Source organism: Saccopteryx bilineata, chromosome 9 (assembly GCF_036850765.1).
Source record: "Saccopteryx bilineata isolate mSacBil1 chromosome 9, mSacBil1_pri_phased_curated, whole genome shotgun sequence".
Lineage (NCBI taxonomy): Eukaryota > Metazoa > Chordata > Mammalia > Chiroptera > Emballonuridae > Saccopteryx > Saccopteryx bilineata.
Genome location: NC_089498.1, coordinates 45,998,646 through 46,016,055, shown reverse-complemented (window position 1 = coordinate 46,016,055; position 17,410 = coordinate 45,998,646). Strand labels below are relative to the sequence as shown.

The 17,410-nt window shown below is 48.2% G+C and overlaps 1 protein-coding gene across 1 annotated transcript; it reads left to right on the top strand.

Annotated features, from left to right (window-relative positions):
* The first annotated feature begins 1,186 nt into the window (after positions 1-1,186).
* FBL (fibrillarin) lies at positions 1,187-17,403 on the top strand. The gene is made up of 9 exons (XM_066242565.1): positions 1,187-1,310; positions 8,154-8,363; positions 8,471-8,572; positions 8,653-8,747; positions 10,790-10,960; positions 12,556-12,688; positions 15,542-15,654; positions 17,014-17,159; positions 17,298-17,403. Exons 1-9 carry the CDS (start codon positions 1,301-1,303, stop codon positions 17,320-17,322), a joined length of 1,005 nt encoding a protein of 334 aa, XP_066098662.1. The 5' UTR covers positions 1,187-1,300; the 3' UTR covers positions 17,323-17,403.
* The last annotated feature ends 7 nt before the right edge of the window (positions 17,404-17,410 follow it).

Here is a 17,410-nt window from a genome sequence, read left to right as displayed (position 1 = left end):
TGTGCGTTCAGGACCCTCCCATAGATCCATCTCACTCAAAGTAAAAGCTGAAGTTCTCACCATGGCCCAGGAGGTCCCATATAATTTCTCTGTTACCTCCCTACCTTCATCTTCTCCCACTCTTCCCTGCTAACCCTGCCCCAACCACACTAAGCAATTTATTATCTAATGCTTCTTACCTTTCCTGCCTCAGAGTCTCTGCACCTGCAATCTTCTCTGCCTAGACCCCCCCCCCCCAAGCATTTGCCTCATTCCTCACCTTTTTTTTAGCTCTTTGCTCTAGTCACCTGATGCGTTCCTTAGACACCCAATGAGTAGTTTCACCCCTCTCCCAAGGATGCCTATACCCCTCTGTAAGGCTGGTGGTTGTGGCCATGCAGATTCGCATTGAATTCAGGCAGATGGTAAAGGAACTGTGGAGCCTGGAGCCAGAAAACAGTGAGCCATACAAAGACAGACAAACCAAAAGAAGAAAAGGAGAGAGAGAGAGAGAGAAAAAAGAAAAAGAAAAACCTGCTTCCCACAGTGGAAGGCAAGGGAGCAGGAAACAAACCTATCAGTGGCGGCCCCTCAGGGGTGAGACACTTATATAGCCTTATAACAGTGCTGTAACGTGCTCATGCACAAAGTGCTTGCAGCCAGTAAACCAGCGAGGAAGCCTAACAGCTATTTTCCCCACACCCTTTCTGCTATTTTCGCCAAAGCACCTATTGCCTTCTAACAGTCAACATATTTTACTAATCTATTTGGTGTCTGTTTACCCATTAGAAAATGAGTTCCAAGAGGGTGGGGATTTGTGTGTCTTATTCACTGCTGTATCCCCAGAACCTAGAACAGTGTCTGGTATAGACAGACGCACACTAAATGCTTTTCTAAGGTTTGAACAGGAGTCCAGTATCGGTCCTTGGGGGTGGAAATGGGCCAGGGAGTAGAGTGTACCTTAGAGAGTTAACTAAAACTAGAGAAGAGGGGCATAGGGCATTGCCCAAGCGAAAGCCTAAAGATGAGCCCTGATTACTGCGGTGCTCGCACAGGTAAAAGTGGAAACTGGGAGCATATGGTAGAGATCGCTGCTCTAGCAAAGGTTTCCCGGAGCGCGGGTACGACGCCTGGAGCTCAGGAATCCCGGACTCCAGAGCGCAGGATCCCGGCAGCGCTGGTACCCAAGGGGCGGGGACTACGCGGTTGCGTCACACGCTGTACGCCTCCGCGCGCGTGCGCTCCTTTCCACGTGCGAAAACCCCAGACTTGGGGATTCTGGACGCAGCCGAAATCAGAACCGTGCAGCTCCGCGCTCAACATGAAGCCAGGTGCAGGGCGATGTTGGGGTCGGGGAACAGGAACTGGCGTCCGGCAGGAATTGGGGTGTGGGGGACTTGGTTCGAAGGCGACGATTCTGAGAGCCTGGTCCGGTGTGTGGAGGGAGTCCTGGTTCGGTGTCGTGTAGAGAGGGTTTTGGTTCCGTCCTGTGATCGATCCTGAACCTAGGGTTCAGGTCTGCGAGTTTATGACTGACATCGGAGGTCACAGTTGTTTGTTGAGTGTCTTTGGCCTGGGGTTGGGGGTTTCCTGAACTGGCGTTCGTCTCTTTGAGGTCTTCGTTAGGTTCTTGTATATACAACCGGAGCAGCAGTCGACGTTACTGACACAGAGTTTGGGTCCAGGCATCTGGGGTCGTGGCTCTCTGGGCGTGGGTTTGGGAGATCCCTCTTGGTTCTGAGGTGTAGAGTCTCCAGGAGCTGAGTCTAGGAGGCCCCGCGTTTGCCTCCCCTCTTGCCGCTGCTACCCCTGTCCCCTTGGCACGCGACCCAGCTGCTATCGGAGAGGGTGAGGACTCCTGGCTTCATTATATGTGGTCCTCTGGCTCACTTTCCCGCTGTCTACTCTCCCAAGGGTGCGGGTCTCGGAGGATAAAGTGGAGATCGTGGTCCTGGTAATTCTTAAGTCCACGGTGAGATGAAATTTAACAAACCGAGGATAGGATTAGCGTGGGGAGGGAGGTAGTCATAGGGCATTCGGTTTTCCTCCAGATTCTGATGAACCCACCGAACCTCCCTGATGGTGCAATGCTGAAAGCCCTGGCTTTGACAGCAGAAGGACCTCAGTTGAAAGTTTCCATCCAGGCTCTGCTTCTTAACTTACTGTGTGACCTTGGGCAAATGGCTTTACCCAGGGGACCCCAAACTACGGCCCGCGGGCCGCATGCGGCCCCCTGAGGCCATTTATCCGGCCCCCGCCGCACTTTCGGAAGGGGCACCTCTTTCATTGGTGGTCAGTGAGAGGAGCATAGTTCCCATTGAAATACTGGTCAGTTTGTTGATTTAAATTTACTTGTTCTTTATTTTAAATACTGTATTTGTTCCCTTTTTGTTTTTTTACTTTAAAATAAGATATGTGCAGTGTGCATAGGAATTTGTTCATAGATTTTTTTTTATAGTCCAGCCCTCCAATGGTCTGAGGGACAATGAACTGGCCCCCTGTGTAAAAAGTTTGGGGACCCCTGGCTTTACCTCTCAGAGCTTCAGTTTTCTCATCAATAAAATGGCACCCAGTTACAATTTAGTAAGATCATGTTAAGAAAAAATAACACTGGGTGATAATCACTTTGCAGTATATAAGTGTATCAAATCAACAAGTTGTACATTTTATTTTTATTATTTTTTGTGTGTGTATTTTTCTGAAGTTGGAAACGGGGAGGCAGTCAGACAGACTCCCACATGCGCCCCACCAGGATCCACCTGGCATGCCCAACAGGGGGCGACGGTTTGCCCATCTGGGGTGTTGCTCTGTTGCAACCAGGGCCATTCTAGCGCCTGAGGCAGAGGTCACAGAGCCATCCTCAGCACCCGGGCCATCTGTGCTCCAATGGAGCCTTGGCTGTGGGAGGGGAAGAGAGAGACAGAGAGGAAGGAGAGGGGGAGGGGTGGAGAAGCAGATGGGCGCTTCTCCTGTGTGCCCTGGCCGGGAATCGAACCCGGGACTCCTGCATGCCAGGCCGATGCTCTACCACTGAGCCAACCGGCCAGGGCCCTAACAAGTTGTACATTTTTAACTTACACAATATTATGTATCGATTACATCTCAAAATAGCATAGTGCTTAACCCAAATTGTTCTATATTTCTTCTCAAGGAAAAAAATTAGGATCCCTATCCCTGGTGGCTCAGCTCTTCCTAAATCAGGCTGTGCCCCTCCTTCTGACTTGCTCCACTGGAATTGGGGAAATTTCCCACTGGGGAGAAAAGCATCTGTTTTCTAGCACAGGGTTCCCCCACCCCAGCCTGTGGAGAGATGAGGTCATCTAGTGAGGGGGATTTGTGGATCCATGCCCCTTTCCAAGTTCTCCTTCGCGTTTGGAGATCTGCTGATGGAGTGGGGTGGGAGGTGCTAGGCTGTGTATCTCCCACTGAGACTCTGGCATGCCTACAGGCATCCTATAGTCTGATTCTCCCAAGAATGGAGGGTGCACATTCCTCCCAAGCCTTCCCCTCATTGTATTAGGATATGAAGTTGTAGACGTTCTCAGGAGTCAGCTGAATCTTAAGTGGGGTTTTTAGTCTGAGTGAGAAAGGAAGCCTTGGAGATTCTGAGCAGGGGTGTGATGTCATTCAGACTTGACTGACATTTTTTAAAAGGATCCTCTTCTATATGTAAAAGACTTTAGGGGAGCAAGAGTGGAAGTGAGCACATCAGCAGGAAGTTAATGGTGCTGTAATCTACCAGGAGATTATGTGGCTTGGACCAGAGCAGGAGCAGTCAACTTGGCTGATATTGTTACAATTTGGGAATAGATTTTAAAGACAGAGCTGGCCTGACCTGTGGTGGTGCAGTCCCCGGTTTGAAGTCCTGGGTTTGCCTGGTCAAGGGACATATGGGAGTTGATGCTTCCAGCTCCTCTCCACTTGTCTCTATCTCTCTCTTTCTCTATCTCCTCTTTAAAATCAATAATAATTAAAAAAAAAAGACAGCCAATAGCTTGTATGTGGGTGTGAGAGAGAGGAGTCAGTTAACTAAGGGTTTTGGTGTGTGTGGCCGGAAGGACAGAGTTGCCACTTTCAAGATGGGGAAGGCTGTAGGAAGAAAGCAGTTTTAAACCTAGGAGGTCTGTGGATCACCCCTCCCATAACTTCTAGAAGTGTATGAGAACCTGTGTTTTTCTGAAGAGCCCCAGGACGTACATGGATTAAGATAGGTTTTGAGTATCTGGGACTGAAAATTTACTCTTGTGCCCCCTGTATACTGTGCCATGCCTCTGCTTTCCAAGTCTCTGTTCTTTCAAGCCTGGTTGAGAGTCTCTTAGACCTACTGGTTTCTCCCCTAAGTAGGAGGCAGGACTCATTGCGTTGAGTTGGAATAATACTCAAACTCTGCAGTCGGCATATTAAGTGCTTTGTATTAAGTTATTTAATCTTTTTAAGTCTATGAGGTGGGCACTGTGATATCTTCATATCTCTGACTTAGAGATGTTTTCAAGACTTTCACAGACTTTCCTCTCTAGAGTTGCTAATGGTATGGCCATATTTTTGTATGGGGTACATGAACTGCTTGAGGAGAGGTACCAGGACTGATTACCATCTGATCACCTATTTCTTGCATGAAGAGTGGCTACTTTCTCCATGAGGTAGAAGCCAGAGGTTTGAGAGTCATCAGCAGACAGTGTACTTAATATTTCTTGAGCCCATACTTCGTGTCAAGTGTTGTGCAAAGTGCTAGGGATGCAGTGGTGACCAAAACAAACATCCCTGTCCTTTTGGAGCTTGATTCTAATGGGAAAGGTAGCAGTAATGATGTTAAAAATACCATGGGTAGGCCCTGGCCATTTGGCTCAGTGGTAGAGTTTTGGCCCAACATGTGGATGTCCCGGGTTCAATTCCCAATCAAGGCACACAGAAGAAGCTCCCATCTGCTTCTACACCCCTCCCCTTTTCCTTTCTCCTCGCCCCTCCTTTCTTCCCCTCCCGTAGCCATGGCTCCATTGGTTGAAGTGAATTGGCCTTGGGTGCTGAGAATGGCTCCGTGGCCTCTGTCTCAGGCGCTAAAAAATGGCTCTGTTGCTGAGCAATGGCACAAGATAGGCAGAGTATCGCTCCCTAGCGAGTTTGCTGGGTGGATCCCAGTCTGAGCACACACAGGAGTCTGTCTCTGCCTTCCCTCCTCTCACTAAAAAAAAAAGTAAAAATAAAAATGCCATGGATAGTAATTGATAGGAGGTAAAAGAAAGTGGGTTAAAGGTAGGATAGCCAGAGAAGGCCCTTTTGAGGAAGAAAATTTTAATCAGAGACCTGCATGCAGCAAAGGAGTTGGTGAGCCAAGCAGATGTCCATAGGATCCTGGCAGTGGGAACAGCAGGTGTTAAAGATTGAGAAGCTGGAGAATGAAATTGTTCTTGGGTGGGAAGAGTATGTGGCCTGGCATAAAGAGAGTGAGGTCAGAAAAGTCAGCAGAAGGTGGGGCCCTATGATGGTGGGACTCAATTTGGGCTATACGTTAGGATAACCTGAGAAACTTTTAAAAGTTCCTCACTCCCAGGCCCCCAGACAATTAAATCAAAATGTCCAGATTCCAAGAATTAGCCAAAGGTGATACCCAATGCTTTAGGGCTTTGGGAGCCAGAGAAAGAAACTATTTTATTTGAATATGATGAAATATCACTGAAGGGGTTTGGAAGGGGATTGATGAGATCTGATGTTTGTTTTGTTTTTTAGCGACACAGAGAGAGAGAGAGAGAGACAGACAGACAGACAGGGACAGGCAGACAGGAAGAGAGGGAGATGAAAAGCATCAGTTCTTCATTGCGGCACCTTAGTTGTTCATTGATTGCTTTCTTATATCCAGCCCAGCCAGTGTCCCTTGCTCAAGCCAGCGACCTTGGGCTTCAAGCCAGCAACCATGGAGTCATGTGCATGTTCCTATGCTAAAGCTGGTGATCCCTCTCTCAAGCCAGTGACCTCAGGGTTTTGAACATGGGTCCTCTGCTCCAGGCCAATGTTCTATCCATTGTGCCATCACCTGGTCAGGCCTGATGACCTGATTTTTTTTTTTTTTTTTTACAGAAAGAGAGTCAGAGAGAGGGATAGACAGGGACAGACAGACAGGAACGGAGAGATGAGAAGCATCAATCATTAGTTTTTTCTTGCACATTGCAACACCTTAATTGTTCATTGATTGCCTTCTCATACGTGCCTTGACCGTGGGCCTTCAGCAGACCGAGTAACCCCTTGCTCGAGCCAACAACCTTGGGTCCAAGCTGGTGAGCTTTTTGCTCAAACCAGATGAGCCTGCACTCAAGCTGGCGACCTCGGGGTCTCAAACCAGGGTCTTCCACATCCTAGTCTGATGCTCTATCCACTGCGCCACCGCCTGGTCAGGCTGATGACCTGTTTTTAAAAGGGCATCTCTAGCTGCTACATGGACAGTAGTCTGTAGAGTGAGGGAAAGAGAAAATGTAAAAAGCTCTTGGTTATGTGTAGGAGTTTCAAAACTTGATTATTACAAGTAACTTTGTTGAAACTTAATTATTACGGGTAACTCTTTTGGAGCGTCCTTCTCATACACCAAGGTTATAGGTTCGATCCCGGGTCAGGGCACATATAAAACTCAACCAATAATAATAGGAATAGCTATTAAAAAGTTGTATATGTTAATTTTTCAGGCCATTAAGATGCATATAGATTTCATAGGATGTGAATCTAACCTTTATAAAAACTTTAGCAAGTTTGCTGTTGAATAGTTTATATCAAGTCAGATCATTTTATCTTATTTTATTTATTTTAGAGAGAGGCAGGGAGAGAGAGACAGAGAGATAGGAACATCAAGCTGTTCCTGTATGTGCCCTGACCGGGGATTGAACTGGCAACCTCTACACTTCCAGACAACATTCCAACAAACTGAGCTGTTTGGCCAGGGTTTAATTATTTTTTTTAATTAATTGATTTTTAGAGAGACAGAGGAAGGGCGGGGGAAGGGCAGCATTTATTTGTTGTTCCATTCAGTTGTGCATTCATTGATTGCTTCACACATATTCCCTGACCAAGGATCAAACCTGCAACCTTGCCGTTTTGGGACAACACTCTTAACCAACTGACATAACCAGCCAGGGCCAGGTGAGATCATTTTAAATCAGCACTGATTTTCACACTATTGTTTTATAACTTAGGATTTTTCTGACTGTTACTGAAAAGCTTTTGAAACTGTCAAAAGTCAAATTCTGAATCTGTTAGTATCAGGAGAATTCTCTGCTTCAATATTGTTTTGTGCTCAGTGAAGTGAAGAATGTTTGCACTATCCTGAAGTGATGAAAGTGAAGTCTCTGAATCTTTTTTTTTCTTACACTTTCAGTCTTGTTGACAAGCCCTAAGCTGCTTATGAACTGTTGCCCATCCATAAAGCACAATTTTTTTCCCTTTTAACCTGAGCTGGCAGAGACTTCTACAATCTTGAGAGCAGATCATTTAACAGAAAAGACATCATGCAAGCTGCCCTCTGTTTGGGTGTTGGAGCTTTTGTTCCACACACAAGGTCAGGCATAGGAAGATAGGAACATGTTGCCACGGTCTGGGGGACCCTATTGCCTTGGTGCACATGTGTACACATACACACAGTGTTCTGCAGACTAATTACTACTGACAATAGAATGAAGTCTATGAATCCACCATCCAACCAAGAAGAACGGAATACTGACAGTAACATATCTACCTACACGTTCCTCCCCTATTCTAACCCCATAATTTCCCCCTACCATAACCCAGCATGTAAGTTTTATACTTTAATCATTCCCTTGCCTCTTTTGGGGGTGAGGGTGGGACATGGATTACCACAAATATCACCACAACATAGCATTGTTTCATTTCAGTTTTTGCCGAACTTTATATAAAAGATAATATGTTGAATGTGGTTTCTTTGGACTTTGTCACTTAATATTTTGATTCTAAGATTTAGCTGTCTTTGGCAAGTCCTTTTCATTTTGATCGTGAATATTCCCCTTGTTTTGGTCAATTGTGCTGGTGGGCATTTGAGATAGTCCTGATTTTTCTGCTGCTGTGGACACTTGTGGATAAGCCTCCTGATGTTTCCCCATTTTCTTTCCTGAGTAGAACTGTGAGTTGTAGGAGTAACATTTCAAGCTTTGTTTCCCTGATTTCTATTTCCACCATAGGTTTCAGCCCCCGTGGGGGTGGCTTCAGTGGCCGAGGGGGCTTTGGTGACCGAGGTGGCCGAGGAGGCTTTGGTGACCGAGGTGGCCGAGGAGGCTTTGGTGACCGAGGTGGTCGAGGCGGAGGCCGAGGAGGATTTGGTGGGGGCCGAGGTCGTGGTGGAGGCTTCAGAGGCCGTGGACGAGGAGGAGGAGGAGGAGGAGGAGGAAGAGGTGAGTGAGGTTCCGGTGGTGTGATGGAGAAGTCTTTCCCTGGGCTTGGGGAGTGGAGAGGGAAGAAATATGGGGTATTCTTCTCTCACTGTGTCTCTCCGTTGTAGGTGGTGGGTTCCAGTCTGGTGGCAACCGGGGTCGTGGTCGAGGAGGAAAAAGAGGAAATCAATCAGGGAAGAATGTGATGGTGGAGCCTCACCGGCATGAGGGTGAGTGAAGAAGGCAGGGAATCTGCTGAGGGTGGGGTGGGGCCCAGAGTCCTCACCACTGCTCTCCTCCCCTCACTCAGGTGTCTTCATTTGTCGAGGAAAGGAAGATGCACTAGTCACTAAGAATCTGGTCCCTGGAGAATCAGTTTATGGAGAGAAGAGAGTCTCAATTTCGGTGAGACCTATGCTCCTCTCAAAGCTACCAGGGCTCTAGCTGATGTTGTAACCAGCAGTCTGGTCTACCTGCCTATACCATGTGTCCTGTAGACAGCTATGGGAGGGGGTGGGATCATCTTAATACATAATTCAGATTGTGCACTCTCCTCCCCAAATGCCTTCTGTGACTTCAGGTTAATGTTTCAAGGGCAGCCTGGAAGGTGCTATACTTTTTTTGTGTGTGTGTGACAGAGACAGGGACAGACAGACAGAAAGGGAGAGATGAGAAGCATCAGTTCTTCGTTGCAGCACCTTAGTTGTTCATTGATTGCTTTCTCATATGTGACTTGAGCGGGGGGCTACAGCAGAGCAAGTGACCCCTTGCTCAAGCCAGTGACCTTGGGCTCAAGCTGGTGAGCCTTGCTCAAACCAGATGAGCTCGTGCTCAAGCTGGTGACCTCAGGGTTTTGAACCTGGGTCCTCTACGTCCCAGTCTGATGTTCTATCCACTGCACCACCGCCTGGTCAGGCGCACTACACATTTTTAGCTTCCCCTTCCCACTTCTGGCATTACCTCCTTCCACTGTCACCCCGACTCTCTTCCAGGCCATACTAACCATGCTGTTCCCTCTGCCTAGAATATTCTTCCAGCTGTGTGTGACTGGTTTGCTCTCATCACCAGCTTCTCTGGTCAGGTGTCACCCTGTCTTTCTCAAAGGCCACCCTGCACCACACTGTCTAGCAAAAACAACCCTTACCACCAATCCCCTGCCCTATTATCACCTATCATTTTCTTTTTTTAATGTTTTTAAATTTATTGATTTGAGAGAGAGAGGGAGGGAGGGAGAGAGGGGGGAAAGAGCAAGAGAGCAACATTGCTTTGTTCCATTTATTTTTCCACTCATTGGTTGATTCTTGTATGTGCCCCATCCGAAGATTGAACCTGCACCGTGGCACATCGGGACACTGCTCCAAGCAAATGAGCTACCCAGCCAGGGCTTCCCATGTCATTTTCTTTCATTCTTTTTTTAGAGAGAAAGAGAGAGAGAGACAGGAAGGGAATGAGATCCCATGTCATTTTCTTAATGGCCAGGCCTACTCCTGCCTCAGAACCTTCCTGTTGCCTTTCTTGCTGCCTGGAATGACTTTCCCCCCAGATAACTTGAATGGCCCCTTACCTCTTTCAGATCTGCTTCTTGGCTCTTCCCTGGCCACCGTTCTCATTTTCAACTGACCCTGGTCCCTGTACTTCACATCTACTTTCCTGTTCTTTCTCCTTAGCACCTGTCACTGGCTATGTCATATGTGAGTTAGTTCAGTGCATGCTTACTCTTTTTTTTTTTTTTGAATTTTTCCAAAGTTAGAAGTGGGGAGGCAGTCAGACTCCCACATGTGCCCAACCCAGATCCACCCAGCATGCCCACCAGGGGGTGATGCTCAGCCCATCTGGGGCATTGCTCTGTTGCGGCCGGCGCCATTCTAGTGCCTGAGGCAGAGGCCATGGAACCGTCCTCAGTGCCCGGGCCAACTTTGCTCCAATAGAGCCTTGGCTGCGGAAGGGGAAGAGAGAGACAGAGAGAAAGGAGAGGCAGAAGGGTGGAAAAGCAGATGGGCGCTTCTCCTGTGTGCCCTGACCGGGAATCGAACCCAGGACTTCCATGCACCGGGCTGACACTCTACCCTGAGCCAGCTGGCCAGGGCCTCATGCTTACTCTTTAAGAGCAGGGGTCTTTGTCTCATTCACTGTGTGTCCCCAGGGCCTACTATTGGATCTGCTCACAGTATGTGCTGGCACCACAAATGTTTGTGGAATGAATGCATAAATCTTGCCATTATCTGTTGTGCTCTTGTCTCTGTGTTTATTGTCTATCTCTGCCCCTTTTCCCTGAGTCATTAACTTCCATGAGAGGGTAAACACTGCATCTGTGATGGTCATTGATATGTACCCACATTTATTTCTTATACAATGATTGAGTTCCTTTGAGGGTACTAGTGTTAAGGGCAGTGGGGACTTGCAGAAGAATCTGGCACTGACTCCCATCCCCATCTCTCCCGGTCCAGGAGGGAGATGACAAAATTGAATACCGTGCCTGGAACCCCTTCCGCTCCAAGCTGGCAGCAGCGATCCTGGGCGGTGTGGACCAGATTCACATCAAGCCAGGGGCCAAAGTGTTGTACCTGGGGGCTGCCTCAGGCACCACCGTCTCCCATGTGTCTGACATTGTAGGTCCGGTGAGTAGGTGGAGGTGTGGGGGTTGCATACGAGTAAGGGATGATGGTGAGGTGGGAGGGAGAGAAAGACCGCCTTCTCTGCCAACCTGGAATCAGAGGCCTGGCTGCTTCCCTGAACTGCCTGGCTTGGAGGCTGGCCCTCCCCTCTCAGAGTGCCTGTGAGTAAAAGGAGCAGCTTGAACTTCCTGATCTCCAAAGCCTCATTCAGTTTCATTCCTGAATTCTTGGCCCAGAGGGCAGAGGCAGGGGTATCAGGTGACCATTTTTAGCCAGACCCAGAACTGAGTGTTTAGATACCAGACTAGATTTGACTGCCCTTTGAAAAAATGTTGCCTAACCAGGCGGTTCACAGTGGTTAGAACATCGTACTGGGATGTGGAGGACCCAGGTTCGAGACTCCGAGGTCTCTGGCTTGAGTGCGGGCTCATCTGCTTTGAGCAAGGCTCACTAGATTGAGCACAAGGTCGCTGGCTCAAGCAAGGGGCCACTTGGTCTGTTGTAGCATGCCCCCCCCCCCAAGGCACATATGAGAAAGCAATCAATGAACAACTAAGGTGTCACAATGAAGTTTTTTTGTTTTGTTTTTTTTGAGTCAGAGAAAGGGATAGACAGGGACAGACAGACAGGAATGGAGAGAGATGAGAAGCATCAGTCATTAGTTTTTCGTTGTGACACCTTAGTTGTTCATTGATTGCTTTCTTATATGTGCCTTGACTGCGGGCCTTCAGCAGACCTTGGGTCCAAGCTGGTGAGCTTTTTGCTCAAACCAGATGAGCCCGCGCTCAAGCTGGTGACCTCAGGGTCTCGAACCTGTGTCCTCCACATCCCAGTCCAATGCTCTATCCACTGCGCCACTGCCTGGTCAGGCTCCACAATGAAGAATTGATGCTTCTCATCTCCCTGTCTGTTTGTCCCTCTCTGTCCCTTTCTCTCTCTCTCTCTCTCTCTCTCTCTCTGTCAAAAAAAAAGAAAGAAAAAAATGTTTGTCCCCAAAATATGATCTGATTCCTCTCTTGAAACAACAGGAGATCTGAGTGTCTGGGCCGGCATTTCTGTGTGGCTGTGCAGGCTCCCTGTTTAGAGGACACCTGTGCATCTCACTTCATGACCCTAGCTCATCTACATAACTAGACTGTAAATCCCGGCTCTGGTGTAGGCATTTAACAATGACATGGCTTTCAGTAAAGTGTTTCATCTCACTGAGCTTCAGTTTACCCCTCTGGAAAATAGAGTTATTGTGAATATAAATGAATCAATTCCTGTAAAGTGCTTAGAGCAATGTCTAGCCCATTGCAAATAGTCTTAGCTGTTATGGCTTCATCTATATGCCCTACCTTCCTGGTTTTAAGCCTGTATTGGGGGCCTGGGCTTTTAGATCGGGCGGAGTGGGAATGAATAACCCTTGGCCAGTGACTTCATGTCTCTGAACCTCAGTTTATTCATCTAAAAAATGGACATAATAATAATAAAATAGTTGTTAAATGCTAGGGTTTTGATTTGCATGTTTAAAAAGAAGCTGCATGCTGTGTCTGGGCCTAAAGTAGGTGCTCTATACATGAGAAATAGTATTATTATTTTTATTTGATTTATTTTAGGACGGTCTGGTCTATGCAGTTGAGTTCTCCCACCGCTCTGGCCGTGACCTCATTAACTTGGCCAAGAAGAGGACCAACATTATTCCTGTTATTGAAGATGCTCGGCACCCGCACAAATACCGCATGCTCATTGGTGAGGGATCTGGGGGTTGACCCAGGTGGGGTAGGACAGGCCATTCCAGGTTTCCTGGAAGAGGCCAGAGCCCAGATTTGTTTGGAATTGGAGTAGATGAGCAGGCCTCTTCAGTACAGGGATGTAAAGGGTGGGGGGAAACCAGCTGAGGTTGTGAAGATGGTGGTTCTGCTTGATGGTGGTTCTGGTACCGTTAGAGGGCCAGCCTCCTCTCTGTCATCTTTTGCTTCTCTCCCTAGGCTGCCCCGTACTTTCTGCCTCCCTCTAAAATATGGTACTTTTATACTGCCCCAGCGTATGTATGAAAACTTCCTTCAGAGGTCCTAATCATCATTGGTGAGATCATGACCCAGAAGGCACAAACTGAGTATGGCCTGGCCCAGAGGAGCCCATTGTGTATATCAGTGACTTTGATTTATTATTATTTTTTAATTCAGAAGCAAAATGTTAAAAGTATTTGAATAGGGCCCTGGCTGGTTGGCTCAGCGGTAGAGCGTCGGCCTAGCGTGCGGAGGACCCGGGTTCGATTCCCGGCCAGGGCACATAGGAGAAGCGCCCATTTGCTTCTCCACCCCTCCGCCGTGCTTTCCTCTCTGTCTCTCTCTTCCCCTCCCGCAGCCAAGGCTCCATTGGAGCAAAGATGGCCCGGGCGCTGGGGATGGCTCTGTGGCCTCTGCCTCAGGCGCTAGAGTGGCTCTGGTCGCAGCATGGCGACGCCCAGGATGGGCAGAGCATCGCCCCCTGGTGGGCAGAGCATCGCCCCTGGTGGGCGTGCCAGGTGGATCCCGGTCGGGCGCATGCGGGAGTCTGTCTGACTGTCTCTCCCTGTTTCCAGCTTCAGAAAAAAAAAATAAAAAAAAATAAAAGTATTTGAATAATTTGATGGGGTTTATTCCTGATTTTTTTTTTTCCCCCAGAGAGAGACAGGAACATTGAGCTACTCCTATATGTGCCCTGACCAAGTATCAAACCAGCAATCTCTGTGATCTGGGACAATGCTCCAACCAACCGAGCTATCCAGCAAGGGCTTAATTTTTATTGATTTTTAGAGAGACAGAGAGGAAGGGAGAGAGGGGGAAGGGAAGCATTCATTTGTTCCACTCAGTCATGCATTCTCTGGTTGCTTCCCGCGTGTGTCCTGGCTGGGATCGAACCTGCAACCTTCTTGTTTTGGGACAATGCTCTTAATTGACTTAGCTAATCGGCTAGGGCCTAAAAGTCAGTTTCATTACACTATATTTCCTTTTTTTTTTTTTTAATTACATTACCTTAAAAATATTATTTTGGCCTGACCAGGCGGTGGCACAGTGTATAGAGCGTCGGACTGGGATGTGGAGGACCCAGGTTCGAGACCCTGAGGTTGCCAGCTTGAGTGCAGGCTCATCTGGTTTGAGCAAAAGCTCACCAGCTTGGACCCAAGGTTGCTGGCTCGAGCAAGGGGTTACCCAGTCTGCTGAAGGCCCACGGTCAAGGCACATATGAGAAAGCAATCAATGAACAACTAAGGTCTCGCAACGAAAAACTGATGATTGATGCTTCTCATCTCTCTTCGTTCCTGTCTGTCTGTCCCTGTTTATCTCTCTCTCTCTGTCCCTGTAAAAAAAAAAATTATTTTGCATTCTGCTAGTTTTTCTTTCTGTGAGTTTTCCATGCACTTATACCATACTCTTTGTCCTGTGACTTGTTTGTATCTGACAGTCCTGCAGATGCTCTTGCCTTTAGGTGCTTACCACTACTTGCCTTTTTTGTTTGTTTTTTTTGTTTTTTGTATTTTTCTGAAGCTGGAAACGGGGAGAGACAGACAGACTCCCGCATGCGCCCGACCGGGATCCACCCAGCACGCCCACCAGGGGGCGACGCTCTGTTGCAACCAGAGCCACTCTAGCACCTGGGGCAGAGGCCAAGGAGCCATCCCCAGCGCCTGGGCCATCTTTGCTCCAATGGAGCCTCGGCTGCGGGAGGGGAAGAGAGAGACAGAGAGGAAGGAGAGGGGGAGGGGTGGAGAAGCAGATGGGCGCCTCCCCTATGTGCCCTGGCCGAGAATCGAACCCAGGACTTCTGCACGCCAGGCCGACGCTCTACCACTGAGCCAACCGGCCAGGGCCCTACTTGCCTTTTTGATGATGTGTCTGTCCTCCCCCTCCCACCCTAACCCAGGAGAGTTTCAAGGACAGGGTCCAGGTCAGACTCATCTCTCTGTCCACATACCCAGCCCTGGGCTGGCCACAGAGTAGGTGGCAACCATGGTTTATAAGAAGCATGAATGAATAGTGTGACTGTGGGTTTTAGACCCATCTTGGATGCAACTTGAAGGGAGGGGGATCAGTGAAGGAAACTGAGACTAGAGGCAGAGAACAATACACTGCCAGGAATCTGCAGACCCCATGGGAGGAACTGGGAAGATTCAGTAGACCCAGCTTTTTTTTTTTTTTTTTTTTGTATTTCTCTGAAGCTGGAAACTGGGAGAGACAGTCAGACAGACTCCCGCATGCGCCCCACTGGGATCCACCCAGCACACCCACCAGGGGGCACGCCCTGCCCACCAGGGGGTGACGCCCTGCCCCTCTGGGGCGTGTTGGTACCAGAGCCACTTCTAGTGCCTGGGGCAGAGGCCAAGGAGCCATCCCCAGTGCCCAGGCCATCTTTACTCCAATGGAGCCTCGGCTGCGGAAGGGGAAGAGAGAGAGAGGAAGGAGAGGGGGAGGGGTGGAGAAGCAGATGGGCGTTTCTCCTGTGTGCCCTGGCCGGGAATCGAACCCGGGACTTCTGCACACCAGGCCAACGCTCTACCACTGAGCCAACCGGCCAGGGCCCAGTAGACCCAGCTTTTAACAGCCACTTCTTTATCCCTAGCAATGGTGGATGTGATCTTTGCCGACGTGGCCCAGCCAGACCAGACACGGATTGTAGCCCTGAATGCCCATACCTTTCTACGTAATGGAGGACACTTTGTGATTTCCATTAAGGTGTGGGGCTTAGAGGAATCTAAGATGGGGTGCTAATATCTTCTCTATCATGAACTGTCAAGCAGCAAGTCAAAACAAGGGAGACTTCATCACCCCTAATCTAGTTAGTGTATTGTCAGACTTTATCCCTACCCAGATCCCTACAAGCCAGAGGTTCTCAACCTGTGGGTCGCGAACCCGGTGGGGGTCGTACGACCAAAATACAGGGGTCGCCTAAAGCCATCGGAAATACATATTTTATTTAAAAATGTATTGTATAATAAATATGTATTTTCCGATGGCTTTAGGCGACCCCTGTGTTTTGGTCGTTTGACCCCCGCTGGGGTCGCGGCCCACAGGTTGAGAATCCCTGCTACAAGCCATCCCTTGGCCCCAGATAGCACAAAATGAATAATGTCTGCAAAACTAGCAGCTTTGGATTTTTTCTTCTTTTTTTCTGAAGTGAGAAGCAGGGAGGCAGAGAGATAGACTCCCACATGTGCCCGACCGGGATCCACTCGGCATGCCCACCAAGGGACGGTGATCTGTCCATCTGGGGCATTGCTACATTGTAACCAGAGCCATTCTAGTTCCTGAGGCAGAGGCCATGGAGCCATCCTCAGTGCCTGCGCCAACTTTGCTCCAATGGAGCCTTGGCTGTGGGAGGGGAAGGGGGGGGGAAGGGTGGAGAAGCAGATGGGCGCCTCTCCTATTTGCCCTAACTGGAAATCAAACCCAGGACTTCCACATGCCAGGCTGATGCTCTACCACTGAGCCAACCTGCCAGGGCCTAGCAGCTTTGGATTTAGAGGCAATAGAATATAGTGGTTAAGTACATAATACGTCTGACAATCTGAGTTTGAATTCCAGCTTGCTGACTTTGAGCAAGTTACTTAACCTGTGTGCTTGTTTCTTCATTTGTAAAATAGAAATATTAGTCCTGTTTTTTTAGTGTCTGTGTAAGGATTAAATTTATAAATATATATGTGATATTTAAAACAAAGCCTGGTGTAAATACTATTTAAGTGCTAGATGCATTTTAAAAAACATTTTATTTTGAAAAACGGAACCCTGCCGTGTTTCCCCTCAGCCAGATTCACTATTTTCTTAGCCTTTTACTACATTTGTTTTCATATTCTCAGCTGCATTATTATTGTTAAAGAGGAAATGGGGGGGGATCTCTTGATTATAAAATTTAATACTGGCTTTTAAATAAATAGGAGTCTGTTGAAGCCTACCTGTTCTAAATTCAGACCAAATTGAAAATTTCCAAAACTTGAGCTTCACCATTTCTAATAAAATAAAGTACTCTGACTTAAAGAACACAAAAAAGTTTAAATAGCCCAAAGCCTTCTTGCAGTTTCAAATCCTCTTTTGCAGGCCAACTGCATTGACTCCACAGCCTCTGCTGAGGCAGTGTTTGCCTCTGAAGTAAAAAAGATGCAACAGGAGAACATGAAGCCCCAGGAGCAATTGACTCTAGAACCATATGAAAGAGACCATGCTGTTGTCGTGGGTGTGTACAGGTGAGCAGGGGACCCAGTACTCGGCCAGGACAGAGCCACAAAGATCCCTCTACCAAGAGTCACAAAGGTCACTACTTGTTAGGAGTGCCCCTAAAGTAGTGACAAGTTCTCACACCCCTCATCTCCTTCCTCTCTCAGGCCGCCCCCCAAGGTGAAGAACTGAAGTCCAGCGCTCCATTTAGATCGCGAGAGATTGTGTTGCTACAGTTACCCATGTGTTTTTCTATTAAAAGACTTATCTTTCCTTCGGT